The sequence below is a fragment of the Pogona vitticeps genome, chromosome 4 (genome assembly GCF_051106095.1).
Source record: "Pogona vitticeps strain Pit_001003342236 chromosome 4, PviZW2.1, whole genome shotgun sequence".
Lineage (NCBI taxonomy): Eukaryota > Metazoa > Chordata > Lepidosauria > Squamata > Agamidae > Pogona > Pogona vitticeps.
This window is the reverse complement of record NC_135786.1, coordinates 78,993,972-79,016,218: the sequence shown is the minus strand read 5'-3', so window position 1 is coordinate 79,016,218 and position 22,247 is coordinate 78,993,972. Positions and strand designations below refer to the sequence as shown.

The window sequence follows — 22,247 nt, the reverse complement described above, 5'->3', positions numbered from 1 at the left end:
TTCCAACTGAGATGTGGTTTTGATGCATACACTATTCTTATGTTCTTAATGGAAAGTTTCCCAGTTGGAAGTGAAATTATTTGAAATATGTATCTGAGAATTTGCACAACCAATCTGCTTTGAGAAACATTACTTTCTTTTTAGCTACAACTCCTAGAATATCACAGTCAATATGACCTTTGGTCATGATAATTGATGTATTCTTAAAGTTGTAATTAAAAAGATAAAAAACCAAAAGAAGAGTTCCCATTGCTGTAGCCAATGCATGACTCATGGACAAGAAGTAGAAAGTATCTGATTTCTTAATCCAGAACATCTGCCACAAAAATATCTCCCAACTGAAATCCAAGAGATTCCAATTACATATTCATTCATTCAGTGTCATTTCTTTTTATAGGTAACAGACAAAGGTGCTTTTGTGCATACAAGTTTTGTTTCCAGTGACATTGCACCATGCTGTTCATCAACAGTTACTTCTTACATATGCATATTTCTCTTGCAAGGCTTAGTGGTGGAAAAGATTCAAAACTATAAAAGAATGTGAAAGACTGAGCAGGGCAGATTTCAAACTAGCTTCCAGACTTTCCATTATTTATAGCTACACAAGAGTGCAGCAGTGTTAATGTGTTGGCAGAGCAAATCAACATTCCACTGGGCAATTCTGAAATGGAGGCAGCCCAAATAAAAAATATATAACTTTTAAACTGGGCTTTGGATCAGCACAAAATTTGACACAGAACTATTGGAAAGTTTGATTCTTTCAAGTTATGATTTTTTAAAGATAAAACTGCTAATCCACCCAGCCCTATTCAGAAATAGGCAATTGCAAACTATACTAGATTTAAAGTAGCTCACATGAATAAAATAAAATTTTTGGCCCTACCTAGTTTTCTTTATTTGGAAAAAAAAATCCAGGCTGTAGGGGCTGAAATGTTAGTCTTCAAAAAGGCCTTTCAAACAGGAGAAACAATGATTTCTTATAATACTGAGCATGTGTGGTACAGGCTTGCAGGAAGAAGAATGTAAGCAAAGGAGCTGAAGGAGGGAGCATGGGGCATATTGGGAGGAAAGTTCACCACCTATACAGAAAAGGAGAGCCAAACAACAGGCCTGTTTTATAGAAAATAGTGGAGTGACAATCCTTCAGAAGGGGGGGGGACTTTTTTTCCATGTATATTTAAGGAATTCACATACCATTTTGTTAGGTATATTTAAAGTATTTGTGCATACATTACAAAACACAAAGCAGTTGTGTTTATCCTAGCCTAAAGTGCTTTCAGTAAAGATTTCCTTATGATTTCTGAGATCAATCTCCTGATACACTGTAAGTTTTCAAAGAGAAGTTGGCTCCATACCTGGGGCAATTCAAACTTTTTAACCTGCCAAACAAGACCCAGTTAGTTAACTAACAGAAGGAGAACTTTTTAACTCCTTCCTAGCCAAACAGTCTGTTTGGGATTCATGTTTGCAAGAGAATTTTGTATCTGGTTGTAAAAATACAGTTGCTTGGTAATTTAAAACACACAGAGAGAGAGAGAGAGAGAGAAACTCCAAAGATGTTATGTGCTATCAAGTCGCTTCTGATGTGAGGTGACTACTTGACCTCCAAAATGTCCTATCCTTAACAGCTTTGCTCTGGTCTTGCAAACCAATAGCAATAGCTTCTTTGAGTCTCATGTTAGATCATTCTCTCTTCCTACTGCCAACTGTGGTAATTGAGTTTGGTTGAGAAGTACGTAGTTAACTGATTTAAAAAACTAGTCAAGTTCTGAGATCTTCTCCTGCTTGGTGTCTCTTTCAGAATGATAGTGAGCAGAAGAGGGTATCCTGTACACCATACTGACTGCTGACATTCAGGATGCCCTTTCCCATGTAAAGTTTCACATCTTTTTTTTTCTTGCTGGCAACACGGGCACATTATTGCTCAGGAATATTGGGCTATTTCCTGACATTTTGAATCATGGCTATAGAAGCACAGTATCCTACATTTATGCCAGAGGTTTTTTAAAAGAATTGGATAGGATTTGGAATGAATGGAAACTGTCAATCACTCCAATTTTGAAAAGGTTACAAGTTGTGACATAGATGTTAGTCTCAGTGGCTTCTTTTTCAACAATTTCAACAGCAATGGAGGATACTTTGCCAGGGCAAATGGGGTGTTGCCAAACCTCAGATTCAGGCTACCCCCAGCCATCTCATTGCTATCTGCCTCCTTACCAGATATATAGGGTCAGGCCCCACCTGTGTTCCTTTACTGTTGAGTTCCAAGCCTCATCATACTCTTTATTGGGAGCACGAATATGAGCAAATAAGCCAACTGCCTAACTTTTAAAGGAGGCAGCAGCAGGTTGAGACATTTCTGCTTTGGGGGCAACATGTATTTTGTCCACCTTTTAGGTAATTTGGGAAGGGAATTAATCAGGTGGGGATGAGGCAGTGCCTACTTCTGTGCATGTGTGAATGCTTGTTTGCTTGTCTGTTTTCATATGGAAGGGATTGTCCACTTTTGCCTCATCATGTTGCTTCCACACACCACTGGCTACTGTACTCACTGTGCCCAACAACAATGGGCACAAGTCTCCACAGATTTGCATGTAAAACAAGCCATTTCCTTTCCACCTTTTCTGCATGTTTTACTTCAGCTTAATAGATCATTGCAAGGACAGTGCTTGCTGTGTTCAACAGACCCTATAGTTTCTATTAAAACAAGCAAACAAAAAGTTAAGGGGGGAGGAATCAGTGAGACAGACTAATTTCTTCTATGTCACAAAAATAGGATCATGTTATCTTGAAACAGCAAGAAAAACAATTCATGTCATCATCACTGAATAAGGTTTTTCGAAGAAAGATAGCCACACTTCCTGGGGAACGAGAGATGAAAGGAAAGAGTTGGGTAGTTTTGATAGACTCCAAATCAAATTAAATGAAAATAGAGCAAAATGTAACAGATAGTACTTTAAAGAAGCCTGGTCATCATCCTACATCATGCTCATCCTTCAGATTTGTTCTGACAACAAAACTGCTCGTGGTCTTTACTTAATTTCACATTGGTTGGCTGATTGTACCACTGATTTTGAAGTATGAGAAGAAACCTCCCCCACTAGAAATGTTTTGCTTTCCTGAGCTTTGCCATGGCTCAGCTCTATCTGCAGTTTTGAGATCACTGTTTGCAGGAAACATCTTTTACCTGGTTGCTGAAACCATTTTTGGTGGTGTCTAATGTGAGCATATTTCCTGTGTGACATAGAGGTCACTTTCTTTGTGTAACTGCATCCATAAGCCTCCATTCTTGTTTATTCTACTCCTCTTCCCTCTGCATCCTGCTAGGTTAGCCAAAAAACGGCTCTCAGGCCATTTAGAGAGCACAGTCCCGGGTAGGTGGGACTCGTTAGCCTGGGAAGGCAGCCCATCTAGGAGAAGGAAAACTCTGATCCCAAGCCCCCATGCAGTGAAGAGGAGGAGGCGCCGCCATCACCCATGCAGCGAGGGAGCAGCCCGGGTAGGTGAGGCTCGCCAGCTTTGGAAGGCAGCCCATCTAGGAGAAGGAAAACTCTGATTTCAAACCTCCACTGCCTTGTGGCTATATCCACTGATGGAAAAGGCTCCAGGAGTAAACCCTGAGGCAAAATCCGGAGCCGGAGTCCCGGAGGCAGTTCGTGTCATTCTGGCAACTCCTGCGACATCGCTGGAACCAGTTGTATTGGCTCTTGCCTTTCCATTGGACTATTTCAGTGACGTGGAGAGGCTTCGTGCTCTGGAGAGGACACTCCAGCTTCATGTACAGCGTCGAAGTCCTCCATACAGAGCACGTTACCATAGTCTCTCGAGACTGAAGGATGCCTATGATGGAGTGGGGGCAGGGGCACAGGAAGTAAAAGAGACAATTCTTCCCAATTTTGCTAGATTTTTTGTTTGCTTTTTTTCCCAGTGGAAGCTCACCATGGATTGCGTCTCATATTCCTTTTGGACTGGATACTAGCTAATCTGTGGACCAGATCTGTTAATTTATCTCTACACTTGACATAGCATTTCTTGGGATTTATCAGTTCCAGCTCTAGCATCTAAGACATCTTCTGTGAAAGCTTTGCTTCCATATCTTATCTTAGGGAAGGAACAGGGTTCTCTGTTCTTTAAATCATGTCTTCATTTAAAGAGATATTTCTTCTTCTGAGGGGTAGGAGGATGGTCCCTTCTGATCAGGATCTTAACATAATTCTAATGTGCACTAAGGAGTAGGTTAACTCCCCAGGAAAGCTTAATGTGTGATAAATGCAAGTGAAGATTAAATGCCTCTTAACTGCTTTTACCCTATAATAGAGTGATGCTTGAATTCTGATCTGAAGAAATGCTGCAGTGTTTAGAGTCAGTGTAAGAGCAACTGTGAGCTGTCTGAGCAAAATGGAGGGAGAATTAATGCTGTAGCTTCAATCCCTGGATGTGATTGACAGCACATGATACGAAATAATAGCCTTTCAAAGGGCATGCATTTTAGCTTCTCAAAGGAATTGTGAAGTTACTGCATTGCAGGTCAAGGTCTTCAAGTAGCATAATTATCAAAGAAGTGCCAATCCAAAATCGTTTCCCATTTTACAAAATGCGCTAATTCACAGGAGAAGTGGATGGTGGATTTTTTTTCTTGAGATCTCGAATAATGTATTTTAGAAAAAAAAATTAAGTGCTCAGGGTATAATGATGCACAATTTCAGCATGCTTTTCATCATTTCAAACACAGCAGCATTTGAATGTAATGGTCATTTGAATATTTCTCTTGGAGTTGTATATTAACAGTGATGATTATGTGTGCTGTAACAGGCAGTAGGTGTAGTGGGGAAACCTGTTTTGCAGCATGACAGATAGTACACCACAACCCTGATAATAGTTTTTTTTGAAAGTGAATTTCACTAAATCATTGTGACCTAATTCCAAGTAAATGTGTTTGGGGGGCAAATCATGTTTAGTCTGAAAACACTGCTCCCAGTTTGTGTTTCCTCTGAACTTATAAATCCAGTATGATTTGTTTGTTTAGCATTATTAAAAGTCAACAGAAGTAAATGGCTCCTCTTTAGTGAGAAGACCGAAAATTAACCATTTGATGTACAGCTTGCTGAACTGCTATGATACTATATATATATATATAGCTTCTTTTAAGCATATTTAGCCCATTGGGTGCTATGTTTCCATGTCTGCATATTAGAAACTTCCATGTATTTGATTAAAAACATAGACAAGCATTTTGTACACATGGGGCACTTTCATTTGGGCAGATGCTGATTTGGGTAGAACCTTTTATGAGTACATACTGTATCTATGTACACAGTAAAACATGGATATTAAGGTGTGTTTTGTATGCTGCTTTCAGTAATCCAGCAAACAACTATCTTTGAGAACTTCAAGGGTAGGTGGGCAAAGGCAGCTTGGCTGAAGTTTGTTAATGAAAGTGTTGTATCCTGACTCCTGCGTCTTAGCAATGCATGCACAAAGAAGCTGATGCGTGTCATTCATGAATCCATCTCCAGCTTTATTGCATGATTTCCACAGAACATATGGATGATTCTGGTGGGCTCTTGTTTGTTTGTTTATTTCCTACATTAGCCTCATGAATATCTGTTGCATGACCATGACTGTTGACTGTCTCATTTCGTATGTGTTCCATGTGTGATTAATATCCAAATGTTCTTTTTTTCTTTTCCTTTTTCCCTTTTTGTAGAAATTATTGAGCCTACTACTACTAGCCCTGTCTCAAGCCCAGGTCAGTATCCACATACACCCTGAAAGTATGCTTGGGTACTTTTTCTCTTTCTCTCTGTCTGACCAGCATATGTTGGTATGGTTCATACCAACATGCATTCAGTGGATGTTGAGCAGTATTATTTCTAGGTACTGCTGAATTGTCTCTTTCCCTTCTTTGTGGCTTCACAGTTTGTGCTATACGTTGGGCAAATGCTCTCCTGCCTTAGTAGATTTCTTTAAAGCGCTTCTCCGTTTTCCTCTGTCCCAAAGATCACATAGCAGATGCATACAGCATTGGCTTAGCGGTGACATGCCTTTGCTTTTACATTCCCTTTGTGCTATTATCTGTGGCAAATTGATTGTTGGCTGTTTTGCTGGAAGCCAGTGGTGTGGTGTGTTTGTGTGTGTGTGTGCGTGTGTGTGTGTAAGGGAAAGTGTTGGTTGTTCTGTGAATAGGATGTTTCTTGCAATATCTACCAGTAAATGCAGGACAGCTTTTTAATTTTGGAGCACCTTTTCTTAAAAGAAAAGTGTTTTCATGTGATGAACCTAAAAGGGAGAAGAAAATATCAGAAAATAAGGAATTTTATGACTACTGATTCACACCAGCGGAGCATCTGAGGAAATGAGGCACTCCCAGTCTTGACCCCCTATCCATAGAAAGCCAGGACCACTGCTTGGTTTTTTTTAAGACATTGAAGCTTATTTTAAACGCAGCTCCTTAGACTTGAAACTGCCTTATTTTTGCTTCAACCGACTGACATTTACCCCCAGAAAAAAAAACACAAGCCAGGCTGGTTTGTGGTTCAGATTGTAATTTGTTTCATGCAGCCTATTTTGCCAAAATGAAATGAACTACTGAACTTTTTTCCACTAAGCACTTCGTTTTGCTCCAGCAAAACAGATTCCCCCCCCGCCCGTCCCCTTCCTGCTGCCCCTGTTGACTCTCTACCTGGTCATGCTGCCTCCTGTGCTTCTTCCTCTGCTACTGCCTTGTAGGCATCCACATGCACAGCTCCTGGAAGGGAAGCCAGAGTGATATCCCTGAAGATGGCAGCAGCAGAGGAGGAGGAGGAGGAGGCAGGACCAGGAGGGAGGTGCTCCCTTCCCTGCAGGCATGAACTGAAAAGACAAACCATGAAGCAGGTCATTTTTTCAGAGCTGGTTTGTGGTTCATGGCTACCCATGAACTACAAACCATCCTGAACGGCTGGTTTCCTGGTTTGTGCCCAGCCCTGCTCTGCATGTGGCTGTCTTAAACTAAATTGTCACTGAAATGTCCATATTGAGGATTGGGATGTAGTTGGACCTTCCCATCCAGTCAACTTGATAGGGATAGTATAAGGAGGCCATTCTGCGATCTGCAGTCCAAAATCGTAACTTTTCCAAGCTCTGATTTCCTGATTTTGATTCTAGACATGGCCTTCTGCCATTGAAAGCAAACAGCCAACCCTTCCTTCACAGTCAGCCTTTAAGTAAGTAAATGCAAGAGCATTAGCTTCTGCTCCTAGGAAGATTCTAATGATTAAAGGCATGGACATGATATGGTTAGATGAAGCTGAAGCTTTGCTTTGCTTTGCTTTGAAGAATCCCCCTCCCCGTAATATAGGGAGAGAGGGAAGCATCAGAGGGTCTGGGACCTTGCCACTGGTTCTAAGGTTCCAAACAGCTTCCCACCTGAATGCCAGAATTTTTTTATTATTCCTGTCTAGATTACTTGCTGTTCCTTTTCTGTCAGTAAATATCAAACTCAATTTATTCATGCAAGCCACTGTAATTTTGCAAGCACATAATTAACTTGTGCGGCCTTCTGTTCCTCACCAGCATCTACTTTTAATCAATCAATGCAGTATTGATACATTCACACACACACAAATGTTTGTTTTATCAAAAGGATGAACGGATTCTTCTGCGTCTCTAATCCATTCCTCACCGGCAGCCCCTGATCGCCATCAAGCTAGTCTCTTTTGTTATTTTAGCTGTAATCTAGAGAAGGCTATCCATAAAGCAGCTGGCTGACTAGCTCAGTGAGCTGGAGCACTGGGAGTCTGAATTCAGTAAATAGTAGGAGAAGAGCCAACTTTTGTGGGGCAAGCTGTGCAGTCCCTGTGTGCCCCCAGTAGAAGGGAACGGTTAACCTCTTCCAAATACTCACTACCTGGAAAACCTCAGAAAGGGTTGTCATAAGTTAGAATCAACGTAATGGCATGTGTGGATGAGGATGAGGATGTATTAAGTACTGACTGTAAAGGGGAAAGATTTAGTAGATTTCTGCGTGGGAGCCAAGAGGAGGCGTGATCATTATAATTGTTGTGGGCTAAGAGATGTGTGCAGTGAGAAAGTATGGACATAAGTGCTCTCACATCCTTTCCAAGCCCAGCCCACCTCTAAAAATCAGGGAGGAGTCCAATCTACCTATGTTGCCCTATGCAATTGAGGGCCGTCAGGCGTCCACCTGATAGGAGCAGCCTGTGCACGTATCACAGGATCTTGTCTTCAGATCTCCTTATGCATGGGTCTTATAAGCATGGTGAGATAGATAGATCAGACAAGGACAAATTTTAATGGATCCAGTCCCATACCATGTGATTATTTTAATGATTATTCAACTCAGATCTCTGATTCACCCATACATGAAATGCAAAATGAATTTCTAGAATTTAACACCAGCAAATCTTTTTAATAAACAATGATGACTCTTACATCAGGTGAGAACCACTGTAGTGTAGTTGGTAGAGTGTCAGACTAGGATTCAAAAGGCCTGGCTTCAAATCCCTACTGTGTCATGAAAACTCGCTTTAGGATTGGCAAGGGTAAACCAGTTCTTGAACATCTCACCTACCCTGAAACCTCTATTAGGGTCACTATAATTCAGAAGAGGTTTGATAGCACATAACAACATAACATTATATTAGGTGACTCAGTGTAATTCATATCTAATGACAACTAAGTAGGGCCTCACTACAATATCTCTAGACTACAGAATACTGGAGGGAAAAGGAGAGGAATTGGCAATAGACTCCTGTTTTCATTAATTTTGTACTTCCTTCTTCTAGCCTGTGTGAATGAGACAAGCAAGGATTTATATCCCTGCATATCTTATACTATTTTCTTGTAATTCTGCATAAGCATTCAGAAGCAAATATCCATCCTGATACAGCTTCTGAGGTAAAAGTGCAAGGTAAGTTGCCCTGGGCTTCATCAGTAATGATAAGATTGTACTCCTAGGTTCCCTGTTACAGCTGAGATACTTCTGTGCCAGTATCGGAGACACAGAGCATTTATTCAGTTTTCCCTGTGGTTGCTGCTACAGCCTGTAAGGAAATGAGAGCAGAGTGCTATATAGAAGGGTACTACATTGTGGGAAGGAGCCAGTTGCAACTTCATTGGGAAATGAGGAGAAGAGGCATTTACGTCCTTCCCTTCTTCTGATGGCTTGACTAGGGGTGTGATCAGGTCTAAACTGAGCTTTTGAATAAGGGTGGAGAACTTTTAAAAGGGGGGGGGGACGTAAGGAAGAGAAGGGAGAAGGATAGCATTTTTTGCTCATCCGAATTTCAAATGGACCTGAAGGAATTTTCACCATCTCTATTCACAGAAACATAACTAGACATTTTGGCACCCAGGGCAAGCAGCCTTTTCTCCCACCCTGTCTGCCATCATGTCTGCATTCCTCCTATTGAGTAAAAAAGGAAGGGATAAAGGTGGTGTTTTCAGGGTTTGTGCCAGGCTTTTTTGCACCCTAGGCAAAACTACTTGCACCCCCCCCCCCCACCACCACCACCAATTTTCAAAAACAGACAAATTGTAGGGGGAAAAAATACAAAAGTTGAAATTGTGAAAGTTTTATTTTAAAAAACTGAGAGAACAAGTAATAGAACAGTCTTCGATTTTCTTTCTCAAATATAAAACAGTTTTAGCACACAAATCATTTTGAATAATCCTATGAACTGTAATGTCTCTTAAATGTTTCTATTTTTCCATATCAAAATCTCATTTTGCGTGCCTTCTCTTTTGCAAATTTTGTCACTGATTCCTTCAGGTCAATGGCTGATGCTTCGTCATGTTCAACTGGTCTACTTTGCAACAGTGTTGAGTGTAAATATGTTTTTATAAGCTTGAGCTTTGAGAAACTGTTCACCACTAGCCAATGACACTGGAAGTGTGAGAAGGATCCTTAGAGCAACAGAAACACTATCCAGGAGTTTTTGTTGCACTATGAAGAGAAGTTCTTCTTGTGGTGTCATAGACTTTGGAAGTCTTTGAGCTATTGCTATAAGTTTACAGCACAGATCTTCAGCATCAATACTTTCGTTTCCATTGTGCATCAGTGATTTCAGAATAGCAGCCCACCTGGATGATATTCTAGAAGTGAGTACAAGCACATTTTCAGGCAATTCAGAACAGTGCCCATGGCCATGACTCCAAAGAAAACTGCTTGAAGACTCTAACTTAAACACACATTTAGAACAGAGTGGGCGGCATATAAATAAAATAAAATAAAATAAAATAAAATAAATAAGTAAGTAAGTAAACAAACAAACAAACAAACAAACAAATATTAAAAATCACATAATTAAATTTATGGTAAATGACTACCAGGTCGCCATTGTAGGAACTGTCCTCATAAGAAAATAAAAGAAGCTATGTTGGATCAGGCCAATGACCCATCTAGTCCAACACTCTCTGTCACGCAGTGGCCACACAGTGGAGTAGAACATGACTATACCCTCTTATATAGGTATATAGACACATCCTATACCCAGCAAAATGCAACAACTGAAGCAAACTGGCAAAACAAAGGTATTTCAGTAAGGAAGGCCTTCCTCTCCCCCAGCGTTTCATTTCCCAAATACAATGTAATGATAACATAAGTAACTGAAAAGTAAAAATTGAGTAAAAGAAGACAGAAACTCACTTTCCTCCAAATGTCATTGGGAACACCATCCAAGCAAGTACGTTCAGCTCAGTAGAGGCCTTGCAGTTGTAATGTAAGAGTTGCCACATTGAAAGTGAAACCATAGTTCCCTCTAATTTGCACTAGGAGGTGTTGGTCTGGCACACAGAATTTGGGATTTTTTAAGAAGAGGCAATAGCAAGAGATTAGTAGATTTTCCAGATCAGAGGTCACAAAGTAGAATTTCTGCTCACAAACTGACTTAGCTTAGAGGGAACATTGGTGGAGCCCCTCCCAAACTAGAGGTTTGTCTCCAGTTATAACTGGGAGAATGTAGCTTAAGAGACCAAAAGCTAAATGAGAGAGGGAAGCTACAGGATTGTCACCAAAATTTTCTCCTCCACTGCTCCCTGCCCATTAGCCCTCTTTGATGACTTATAACCCCAGGAAGTAGATCACAGTGGCTGGTGTCAATGGGACATTTTTAAGAAATAGCGATTGCAGCAGGGGTCACCTCGAGGGGGGCTCAAGGGTACACAGTACTGGCAACTCTGAAAGTGCTTATTTATTTATTTTCACTTACCCAGTGGTTTTTTGCTTACTTCCATTGATGCCAGGGGTGATATATGCAAATGAGTTATGCTAATGAGAGTACTGGTAGCCCCTTTTCTGTTGTTGCAGTATATAGGAAAAATGTTATAAGACTTTATAAACAATTATATTCCATAGTACTGTTGTGGTATTTCTCTTAAAATGTTAAAATATAAACTTTCAGTTGCATTTTTTTCAAGAAACTAGTTTGTATAAATCTGTGCCTCTCTCAGGTCAGCTCTGCGCTCCTCTGAGTTCAGTTCTGCGACCTTCTGAGGTCAGTTTTGTACCCCTCTCAGGTCTGCACTCTAGGCGGTCTCCTAGTTCGCCTAGTGGTAGCTCCGGCCCTGGGTGTTTTTCTAAAGAAAGAGGACAATCAACTTTGAGATTTTTGGTGACCTCTAAATTTTGGTGCTGTGGGGCAAAGCCCCAATTGCTGCATGCTAGGTATGGCCCTGACTATTCATAAGCAAACCAAATGATAATGAAACTGATCCATCCACTAGGCATCATTTTATTGTGAGGATAAGTTTCTATCAGCTGTTAGGAAATAAATGTACACCGCAGAGTGCATTTCAGTTTGGCTTTTTAATAGCAGTTCTGACAATCCCAGACTTCAGCATATCTAAACCATGATGTTCTACTACCCTTTCACAAATAGCTGATTAATGTTTGGTAGACAAATTTATTTCATAGCATACTAGCTGCAGCTGATTTAAGCAGTCTAAATGTTTATTCAGTTTACAATACTGCATTGTTAAAAGCTGGAAATATCAGAGCATCTCAGATACAATTCCCATTTTATATTGTCTTCATTAATGCTATGTGTAAAACATAGATATAAAATACTTTATAGCACCAAAAGCAATAAGAACTGTGGAATGTTGGCCTAGTACAGATGGAGTAGCTCCTCCTCCCATTGATGTCCTCAGTTTCTGATATAGTGAATCACATGAGTGTTGTCCAGGTGGTAGTCCCCACTGAGCCATAAAATTTATCCATTGATGTTGCACCTGCCCCTATTTCTCAGCCTGACCTGCCTCACAAGGTTATTGTAAGAATATTGTGAGGAGGAGAAGGATGGTCATGTATGCCACCCTGAACACATTGGTGAAAGGTAATATATAAATAAGACTAGTACAGTTGTGCCCCACTTAACGATTACCCCGCATTACGACAAATCCGCTTCATGACGATGTTTTTGCGATCAGAATTGCAATCGCAAAACGATGTTTTAAATGGGTTTTTTTCGCTTTGCGAAGATCGGTTCACTGCTTCATGAACCAATTCTTCTCATTACGACGATCAAAATAGCTGATTGTCGGGTTTTCAGAATGGCCACCGGGTGCTCAAAATTGTTCGCCGCTGTGCTTAGGGACATATTCTTCGCTATACAGGCACAGAAAATGGCCGCCGTATGGAGGATCTTCGCTGGATGGTGAGTTTTTAGCCCATTGGAATGTATTAACCAGGTTTAAATCGTTTCAATGGGTTTTTTATTTTCGCTTTACGATGTTTTCGCTCTACAGCGATTTTGCTGGAAGGAATTAATGTCATTAAGCGAGGCACCATTTTAGATGTAGCCAATAAACAACAAATTGTACACTACATGGGTTTAGTTGCACTGAATATCTGAAAGTTCACCACAAAGATCTGTTTACCTACCATACAGCTGAGCAAATAATTTTAAGCATGCAGAATAATTTATTTCAGTACCTTTCAATATATCTAACTTTATGCTTGATTATATATTTATTTTAAGATTAAACAATTTTAAAACAAATTTGTATTTCTTTTTTTTTATTATTTGCTGTTGTAGTGTAAATTGTTGGACTTGAAGGCTTCAAGTTCTTTTATACTTAGAGCACATTGTATAATAGATTATGGGCACCAAACTAGGATTATGTTTCTTCCGCTTTGTTACATATTTACTCTTTCTCTGAAAATGAAGCTGAAGTGCAAATAATTTAGTAGTTTTGCAAATGGAAATGTTTATGAATAAACCTATTTTAACAGGTTTAGAAGGCCTTCATGGGAAATATGGAATCAGTAATGGGGGGATACTAGCTTGGAAATGAATAGAGTATGCTGTTGTTGTATTAAAATCTTCATCTCCGTTTTGATTTTCTTTTGCTGATTTTAGTAGTAAAACTTTCATTTTGTCATTAGTTCATTATATATTATCCAACTGTGTCTTCATAGTGAAAATTTCTTTCTGTCAAACAGGCTGCTAATTAGCTTTTGTTCGCTTTCAGTCAACATCAAAAATAATTGGAGCAGGTTTTCCTTAACAAATCCTGAAAATACCATCTGAAGAAAACACATACAAACATAAATCCTTGACATTTTGAGAGGCAAGCACTGCTGATAAATATTGTTGCAGCTGATGATGACTCAGAAATATTGGCAGCACTGGGCAGAACCAGAGACAAGAGGGAGCGAAAACGTGATTGGCTCTAGCCAATAAGATTTTATAGCGAAGCTTAAACTATTTTCTGGGAATTTAATGCACAAAGTATTGACTAACAGGCAAAATTAATGGTGTGATGATTACACAGGCAGTCTGTAGCAGTAATTAAATGAGAAACCTGGCAAAATATGTATGGGCTCCTTTCCATTGATGATGTATGGAAACAGATACTTTAATAATGAAAAAAAAAGTTATGAATTCTAGGAGTCAGAACAAATACAAGTGTAATTGTTGTACTGTATATGATTCGTATGATGCAGCCAAGAGGCATTGGTATAAATGGAGACAATAGTCATAGAATGGGCAAAATAGAGGAGAGGTAGAATTGTTTCCTGCTGATTCCTCCTAGCAGAGAGCAGAAGTTGTCCCAACAAGGAGCTAGGATGGCTGTCACCTCTTCACCATCCAGATATGCCCAGCATGGAGTTCTGTGTGGTCTCATAAAGGCCAGGGAACTCTAGCTACTGCAAGACCTTTAAGGGCCCAGGCATCTGTAGAACCTTACACCAGACAGTCTCATAAGACTTTGTGAAGGTTCTCACATGGCTGGCTGACCTCGCCAGACTTCAACCCCTTTTGGTGGAAGTGAAGGTATATACGTAGAAGGAAGTAGACCTGAAGCACAGAATCTCTGCTAACTCTTGGCGCTCTCTTCATGAGTTAGGAGCCTGATTATCCAGGATCCACACCATGTGGAGAGTGTCCATGGATAACAGAGTTCCTGCTCTTCGTGCTTGTTGCTTTTATGGGTATACTGTGTATATACTTACTATGACAATAAATTATTATTATTATTATTATTATTATTATTATTATTATTATTATTATTATTATTATTATTATTATTATTATTATTATTATTATTATACATGTAGGAAGCAAGAGAAACAGAAACAGATGGAGGAGAATGAGGAAAAAGGTCAAAACAGACGTTACAGTAAGCTTCTTGTTAGAAGCAGGGGTCCATTAAGAGGTTACATTTGTTTAGCTTGATGGTGCAAACATGGCAGCTTGCAAGAGCTACATCTTTGGAGGGAAAAGGCTTTATCATCCTCTTGTACTTGGTTTCAGAGGGAGCAGGGTTCTTCACTGAAAGACTTTATCCCCCACTAGGTTGCCAAATAGGTTTGTGAGTGACCAGATTCCCCCCCCCCACACGCACACACATACATACCCCTTTTCCTAACAGTGTAGTGTTGCCGATGGGGAGATGGAGACTGCGGGATCTCACTTGTGTAAAGTCACTCTAAAAATACCAAGGCAAGGAAAAGAGCTTTCATCTGTTTCCTTTGACAAGTATCAAATTAAGGAAATTGAAATTCAAGCCTAGGAGACAGAAACCAGCAAGTGTAATAGTGGAATGTCTCCTTGAAGTCATTCAACCCCAAAGGAAATAATGCTGCATGTTTGCAATGTAACTGCAGCCTCTGATTACAGCAATAGGTGGACTGTCCAAGACTAGTCCTGACTGGTCCACAACCAGGAACCGCTACAGACAGGAAGGTTGCTTTGCATGGTTGTTGCTTTGTTTCTAGTACTTCTATGCTGCCCATCCTATTTAGCATGTCAAAGTGGTGTACAGTACCTCTAAATTATATTGCAACATGCATGCAGTGTCTAATAGATAGATAGATCAAAACTTCATTAACAGTAGAAACGGACATTTGACTAAAGTGTCTGAGTATTCAAAAATGTCCTGGCCTAGCTCCTAAAGGACTACTGGGTACACCAGAGATATTAACACTCCACCCGTTTAATTTTTTTTACTGATACTGTATGATACAATACTGATTCTGAAATATAATTGATCAATACTTAGCTGTGCACTTTATGGCTGGGATCCAAATTTCCTCTTCTGTGAATCAAAGGCCTCTTTTTACAGAATAGTCTGCTCCAGTAGCTGCCCCCAGTGGGAGAAGAGGGAGGATAATTCTCACTCTTCTCTTTGCAGGTTCCCATAACATCCATGGGCTTCATATACTAGAAGCTCATGCCGGCATGGCATTATGGAAGCTGTAACTGAAGGCTTAAAAGCCTGCCTGCTCCAGTGCCATGGCCTGTTCAGGTAGGAGGTCTGGAGGAGATTCTCAGGGAACAGATGAGGTTTCAGTGAGAAGGAGGAACTGGGCGGGGGGAGGAATTGCCTCCTATCTTCTAGCCATGAGAGCAGTGGTGTATTGATGGGGACCTCTGAGTCCAAGCTCATATTCTCTGAATGAAACTATATTTGTTATTCTAAAACAGTTAAAGGCCACGAACAAAATGCAACAATGTCCAACAGAAATTTCAGTTCTATATAAATATGTTATACATCCACTAAGAATGAAAGCCACTAGGAATGAAAGGAAATAACTTCAAAGACAAATGTATAAACTGTTCATGTAGCACCTGAAATGAGCACGTACATCACATATTGACTTGCGTTTTCTCTGCAGTGTTTACAGCTTTGGCTGTTATCAGCCTGCTATGAATAGAACTGGCAGATCAAGAAAACAATGATTTTTTTTTTTTTTGCCAAACTTCATCTTATTACTGGCAAAGTATTTTCCATTCCTTCCAAATAATCAGAATTTATTATCACTACATTTATATTTATGCATTTATATTTATGCAAGCTTAGTCATAATCATAAAACTTTTTCAAAATTTCTGCATGTATGAGGCTCCTATCTTCCAAAGGAAAATAAATGCCATCCATTTCATACTGATTGCCCACTAAAGCAGTGGTGGAGATTGGTGTCTAGCTGTGGACACCCATTTGTTTGGGTTGTTTTCGAACTCCTTTGTTTTGAGATTAGACCATTGGTCCATCTTGCTCTGCATTTTCTGCCTTAAAAAACACAAATTCTCTGGGGCTCTTTAAAATCAAGAATCTTCACCTGTCTTACCTGGAGATGCTAGGGGATGAACTTGGGACCTTTGACACAAAAGCATGCATTCTACCAAAGTACCGGAAGTGGTACATTTTGCCGCATAGGAAACTGCTGTGTAAATAGTATTGAAACCTGACATGAATATCACTTCTGTTTGATTTCTGTCTAAAAGTGTTAAGGATAGATTTACCAAAACATTTTGTTTACTTTTTTCTAAGTCAAACTGAGTTTTAAACCATTAGACTACAATGAGTTATGGCATTATGTAGGTAGTCCAAAATATCAAAATCAAGGATGCACTTCAGGTTTGGCAGTTATTCAGTTTTGGTCCCCTTATCAGGAGAAAGGCAGCCTATAAATCAAAGAAAGAAAGAAAGAAAGAAAGAAAGAAAGAAAGAAAGAAAGAAAGAAAGAAAGAAAGAAAGAAAGAAAGAAAACAAATAAAAGAAAGAAACAAATTATTCATAATCCAAAACAAAGTGGACTGTTTATCAGTTTCTGAACCAATTCACAACAAAGTGAGGTAGCCTGAAGTGGTGCTCGATTTGAATCGGGAGTCAGGACTCTCTGAAATACCAAATATTGCTTCAGTGCTTCAGGTGTTAAAAAAAAGCTGGAGTTTTTCTTTAAACAAACAAATAAACACAGCACCACGCAACAAAACTAATACTTTAACAGAGCGAAGAAGCCCAAAGCAAAAGCAGATTGACAATTTAAATGCCCAAGTGAAAAGCCCAAGCTCTCCTGGAAATTCCAATCAAGGAGCCCCTGGGAAGTCTGAAATCGACCAAATAAATTCCTGTGTCCAGGAACTGGTGGCCATGTTGGATCTCGCCAGGGAAAGAGAAAGGCATTAATCTGTTAGAGATTGCTATTCACATTGCCTTCATTTTAGCACTGCAGATTTTTCTTTTTCTTTCCCCCCTTCTTTTAGTTGATTGAATGCCTTATCTAAGACTGTTTTATGGATGTCTTGAGTCTCTCTTGTGGGATTAGACTGGGGTAGGTCACAGTAGCCTCAGGATTAGGATTTAAACTATTCTCGTCCCCTCTTTTATACTTTTTTTTAATGCCTGTTACTGGATTTTATTTTTGCAGTCCTTTGCCGTTCCCCCCTCCCCCACTATGCATGTCTGGGTTCCAGATGAGAGAGTAGCAATTGCCCTAAATTAACAAGTTGTCACGAACATTCTTGGTCACGTGCCACTTGCGTGACTTGGCTTCTGACAAAGAATTTCAGCAGCAACTTTAACAGAAGGATGCAAGTATTGCTTCATATTCAGAATTGCTTTATATCACTTTTTGGATACACTGAAACCTTGTTTATTTATTTATTTTTCTTTTGTAATAATGTGAATACTAGTTGAAAAGAACTCATGCATACAAGCTACAGGAAAGCTCCCCACAAACCTTACAAAGAAGAAACTGCAAAACAATCAATGCTGAACACAATTTCCTGGGGACAAGTACCACAGAACTCAGTGGAGCTTCCTTCTGACCAGAATTGTACTATAACTGATCATGCCAAGTAATGGTTTGCACAGATACAAGCTGATTAAAGTTATGCCTATCAAAGAATGTCTGTCATCAAGGCTTCAGGATTCTATATAGAGCTGTGCAATTAAAAACAGAACCTTGTCATGATGACTTGAACATACCTTCAGTATATATACACATTGCTGTGTTCGACCTTTAATGGATACCCATCCGATCAGCAGTTGCCATAATAGCAAGATTCTGTATTTTCTTTCCAGTATTCAAGTTCAATCTGATAATTGTAGACTAGCTTTGGGAAACTGTCTATGAAACTGGTCGATGTAAAAGAAAAGAATGAAAGCCACCTTTAATTTCTTCCTGGTAAGAAGTGGGATATAAAGTTTTAAAATGCAATAATGAAAATGGTTCTTTTATTTGATTTTGAGTTTCTTGTATTTACCTTCATGTTTTAATCTTTGGTGTTCTAAATTGCCTTCACAGCATATAGAAGCACTGTTGATGTGCTTTGCAAATTTTTATTCCTGAAAGTAGAAATTACTTTTCCATTTTTTTAACCACAAAAGAACATTTATTATCATCCGCAACAAAGAGATTTCCAATGACAATTCTCTCTATAAAAATGTGCATGGTTGCTAATTTCTTGAAATGCTCTTTCATTCCCCCTCTCTCTTTTTTAATTCTACAAGAAAATGAACATATCAGAACAGTTAATGAAGTAGAGCCTACATTTACTTAAGAACAAAAGGCTTTTGTTCACATTGAAAACAAAAGACTTGGAAGGTGGCAAGTATTTCCACAAAATACAGCATGTTGTTTGGTGATAAATAACGTCCAATTAACGCATATCGATGATTGTGCTTTTTAAATAAATTCAGCGAGGTCCTATAATTCTTTAAATTGTTTTCCACCACAGTCATTTGTTTAGTATATTTTAAAATAATCATAGGTACCAAAGTAATCACAGTTTCCAGAATGAATTACCACAGGAAGATTTTAACCTCCAGGTTCTGTGATCAATACTAACTTGTCTTAGGTAATTATTGCCTAGACTCAAGTGACTTTAGAACTTCCAGTCATAAAAGATATTTTCCTTTTTATAATGAACCCTTGTGATTGGTAACAAAGTATTTAATGATAAATAATATTTATTTATTTATTTATTTATTTATTTATTTATTTATTTATTTATTTATTTGACTTCTATGCTGCCTATCTGGCTGTCAAGGCCACTGTTACTGTAGTGCAAGACTTCCTTTTGCTCTTCTCATATATTTGTTTTCTCAATTAAAATAGCTTGAATACTAATAGCACTGGTTCTGACAAGTCATATGTTTTCCCCTTTGCTTTGAATCATAGAATAAAGAAAATTGGTACTCACTACAGTAGAACGACTGGATTAATTGCTGAATAAGGAGTCAATACTTATGTTAATCCTACTGAATCAACTGGGTTACTTTAGTCAGGATGACCAATTTCATTTAGGCCTAATGCTTTCCTCATCTGAAGTTCCATCCTTCAATTAAATGTGTGAAAACAGAAATGTGCAAATAACATCCTTTCTTTTCATCTTAAAAGACTCACCAGCATTTAGTCCATATTTTTATATTTCTGGAGATGGATCAATAACTACCAAAGTCTCAAGTGATTCAAAGCATATTTGATTTGGGACAGTTGGACTCAAAAAATAAAGATATGCATTTGGATTCAGAAATATTCAGAATTCACTTAATAATGCCATATTTTGATAGTTCCAACTATATCAAAATCCAAATCTGATCATTCCAAATAGAGTGGAACCTCTACTTACGAACGTCCCTACCCACGAATGATCCAATTTACGAACAGCTCCGCCTGCAAAATTTTGCTTCTACTTGCGGCTGGAGCTTCAAGATATGAACGAAAAAGGCAGGGGGAAAGGGCGGGGAATTCAAACCGTTGGTGGCGAAGAGGCTGCTTCTTTGTAGCTCTTTTGCCCCAATGGTTACGAAAAGGGAGGCTCAGCCTCCCGGGCTTCCAGTGCTGCTGCTACCACCGGCAGGAGATGAGCCACCCGACCATCCCGGTTGGGCTCAGCCTCCTGGGCTTCCAGTGCTGCTGCCATAGGCTTTCCTGGGGTTTGCTACAAGCACCACCTTTCTCCCCCACTACGCAGCTTCCCTGCCGCCACGGGAAGCTTTCCTGGGGCCTGCCCCAATCGCCGCCTTTCTCCGTCTCCATCCGCTGCCGGGCTAGGGTTTCCGTGCCCTGATGCAGGCTTTCCCGGGCTAGTAGACCGGCCCTACCAGGGGAGGGCTTCCCCTGGTAGGGCCAGTCTACCAGGCTTTCCCGGGTGGAGAAGCCCTGGCCCGGGAGCGGCGGCTGGAGCCCAGGAGGTCTCCTGGCAGCGGCGGTCACGGCAGTGGAGGTAAGGTGCTGCTTTTTAAAAACTGTTTTGGGTGGCTTTTACAGGGTGGGATTGGGCTGGTGGGGTTATGGGTTTTTTTATTTGTTTTTTACAACCCCAGGAGCTTGCAGTGGTTTTTTTTTTGTTTTTTTTTTAGTTTTTTTGGTATTTGTTTCTTCAGCCGGAATGGATTAATCAGTTTTCAATGCATTCCTATGGGAAATGATGCTTCTACTTACGAACGTTTCAATTTACGGCCACCGTTCCAGAACGGATTAAGTTCGTAAGTAGAGGTACCACTGTATCTGTAATAGTAATTCCTGATATTCCAAGCCCCATTTACTCCTATAGATTAGAATGCAAAAGGCTAGGTTCCTGCTTGCTAGTGGAAGAAATGGAAGTGAAACTATTTCTCAGGCATCCTGGAGTTCTTGAGAAATGAAATTTAAAGACACTCTGACACCAAAGGCAATGGTAACAGAGAATTTAGAGCCTCTGACCGGGTTGCCATGAGTTTGAGAACAAAACATGTAAATGATGTCTATCTGCATCAATGAAATCTAGGAGCAGAGACCCAAAGGTATTTGTTTCCACATTGTTTTTTTTTCCCCAGTTAGATAGTTGGCATAGCTGTTTATAAACAGTCTGAGCATTTGCTGTTAGGATGTGCTCTAGTACAAGCCTGTTGTTGTTGTTGTTTAGTCGTTAAGTCATGTCCGACTCTTCGTGACCCCATGGACCAGACCATGCCAGGCCATCCTGTCTTCCACTGCCTCCCAGAGTTGGGTCAAATTCATGGTGGTAGCTTCGATGACACTGTCCAACCATCTCATTTTCTGTCGTCCCCTTCTCCTCTTGCCTTCACACTTTCCCAACATCAGGGTCTTTTCCAGGGAGTCTTCTCATGAGATGGCCAAAGTATTCAGGATCTGTCCTTCTAGTGAGCACTCAGGGTTAGTTTCCTTCAAAATGGATAGGTTTGTTCTCTTTGCAGTACAGGGGACTCTCGAGAGTCTCCTCCAGCAACACAATTCAAAAGCATCAATTCTTTGGCGGTCAGCCTTCTTTATGGTCTAGCTCTCTCTTCCTACATTGCTGCTGGAAAAGCTATAGTTTAGACTATGCGGACCTTTTTTGGCAAGGTGATGTCTCTGCTTTTTAAGATGCTGCCTAGGTTTGTCATTGCTTTCCTCCCAAGAAGCAGGAGTATTTTAATTTCGTGGCTGCTGTCAGCATCTGCAGTGATCATGGAACCCAGGAAAGTAAAATCTGTCACTGCCTCCATATTTTCCTCTTCTATTTGCCAGGAGGTGATGGGACCAGTGACCATGATCTTAGATTTTTTGATGTTGAGCTTCAGACCATTTTTTGCGCTCTCTTCTTTCACCCTCATTAAGAGGTTCTTTAATTCCTCCTCATTTTATGCCACCAGAGTGGTGTGCCTCCTACCTTCTCTGTGTGCCTCCTACCTTCAGAGGTTAAATGGGTGAGAAGGCCTTTTTTCAGTGATGATGTCCTAGCTCTGGAATTCTTATCCCTGGCAAATTTTCCAGATACCATAATTTTATTTTAGTTACAGTAGTTGCAAGTTCTTGTTTACCTGTGCTTTTAATATATTATTTGGGAGTAATTTTTTGTAACATGCAGTTTTGGGCTATGCTTCTATAAGTGTCTTCTTTCCTTTTTCATTGCCCTCCATCATTGGCTTGCCAGCTACAATTGATCAGCTAGGTAAAGTCATAATGTCATATTGTTTATTGCAGTTGTTCATGTGACTCTATTTAGACTGGCATCAGCCATGTGTCTA

The 22,247-nt window shown here is 39.9% G+C and overlaps 1 protein-coding gene across 3 annotated transcripts in view; it reads left to right on the top strand.

Annotated features, from left to right (window-relative positions):
- NEGR1 (neuronal growth regulator 1) overlaps positions 1 to 22,247 on the top strand; it is a 600,158-nt gene that overhangs the window by 517,324 nt on the left and 60,587 nt on the right. Inside the window, exon 7 of one of the 3 annotated variants that reach the window (XM_020795256.3) lies at positions 5,708 to 5,749. The exons of the other annotated variants lie outside the window; for them this stretch is intronic. Within the exon in view, the coding sequence (XP_020650915.1) occupies positions 5,708 to 5,749 (42 nt within the window). The remainder of the gene's footprint in view (positions 1 to 5,707; positions 5,750 to 22,247) is intronic. 3 annotated transcript variants of the gene reach the window in all.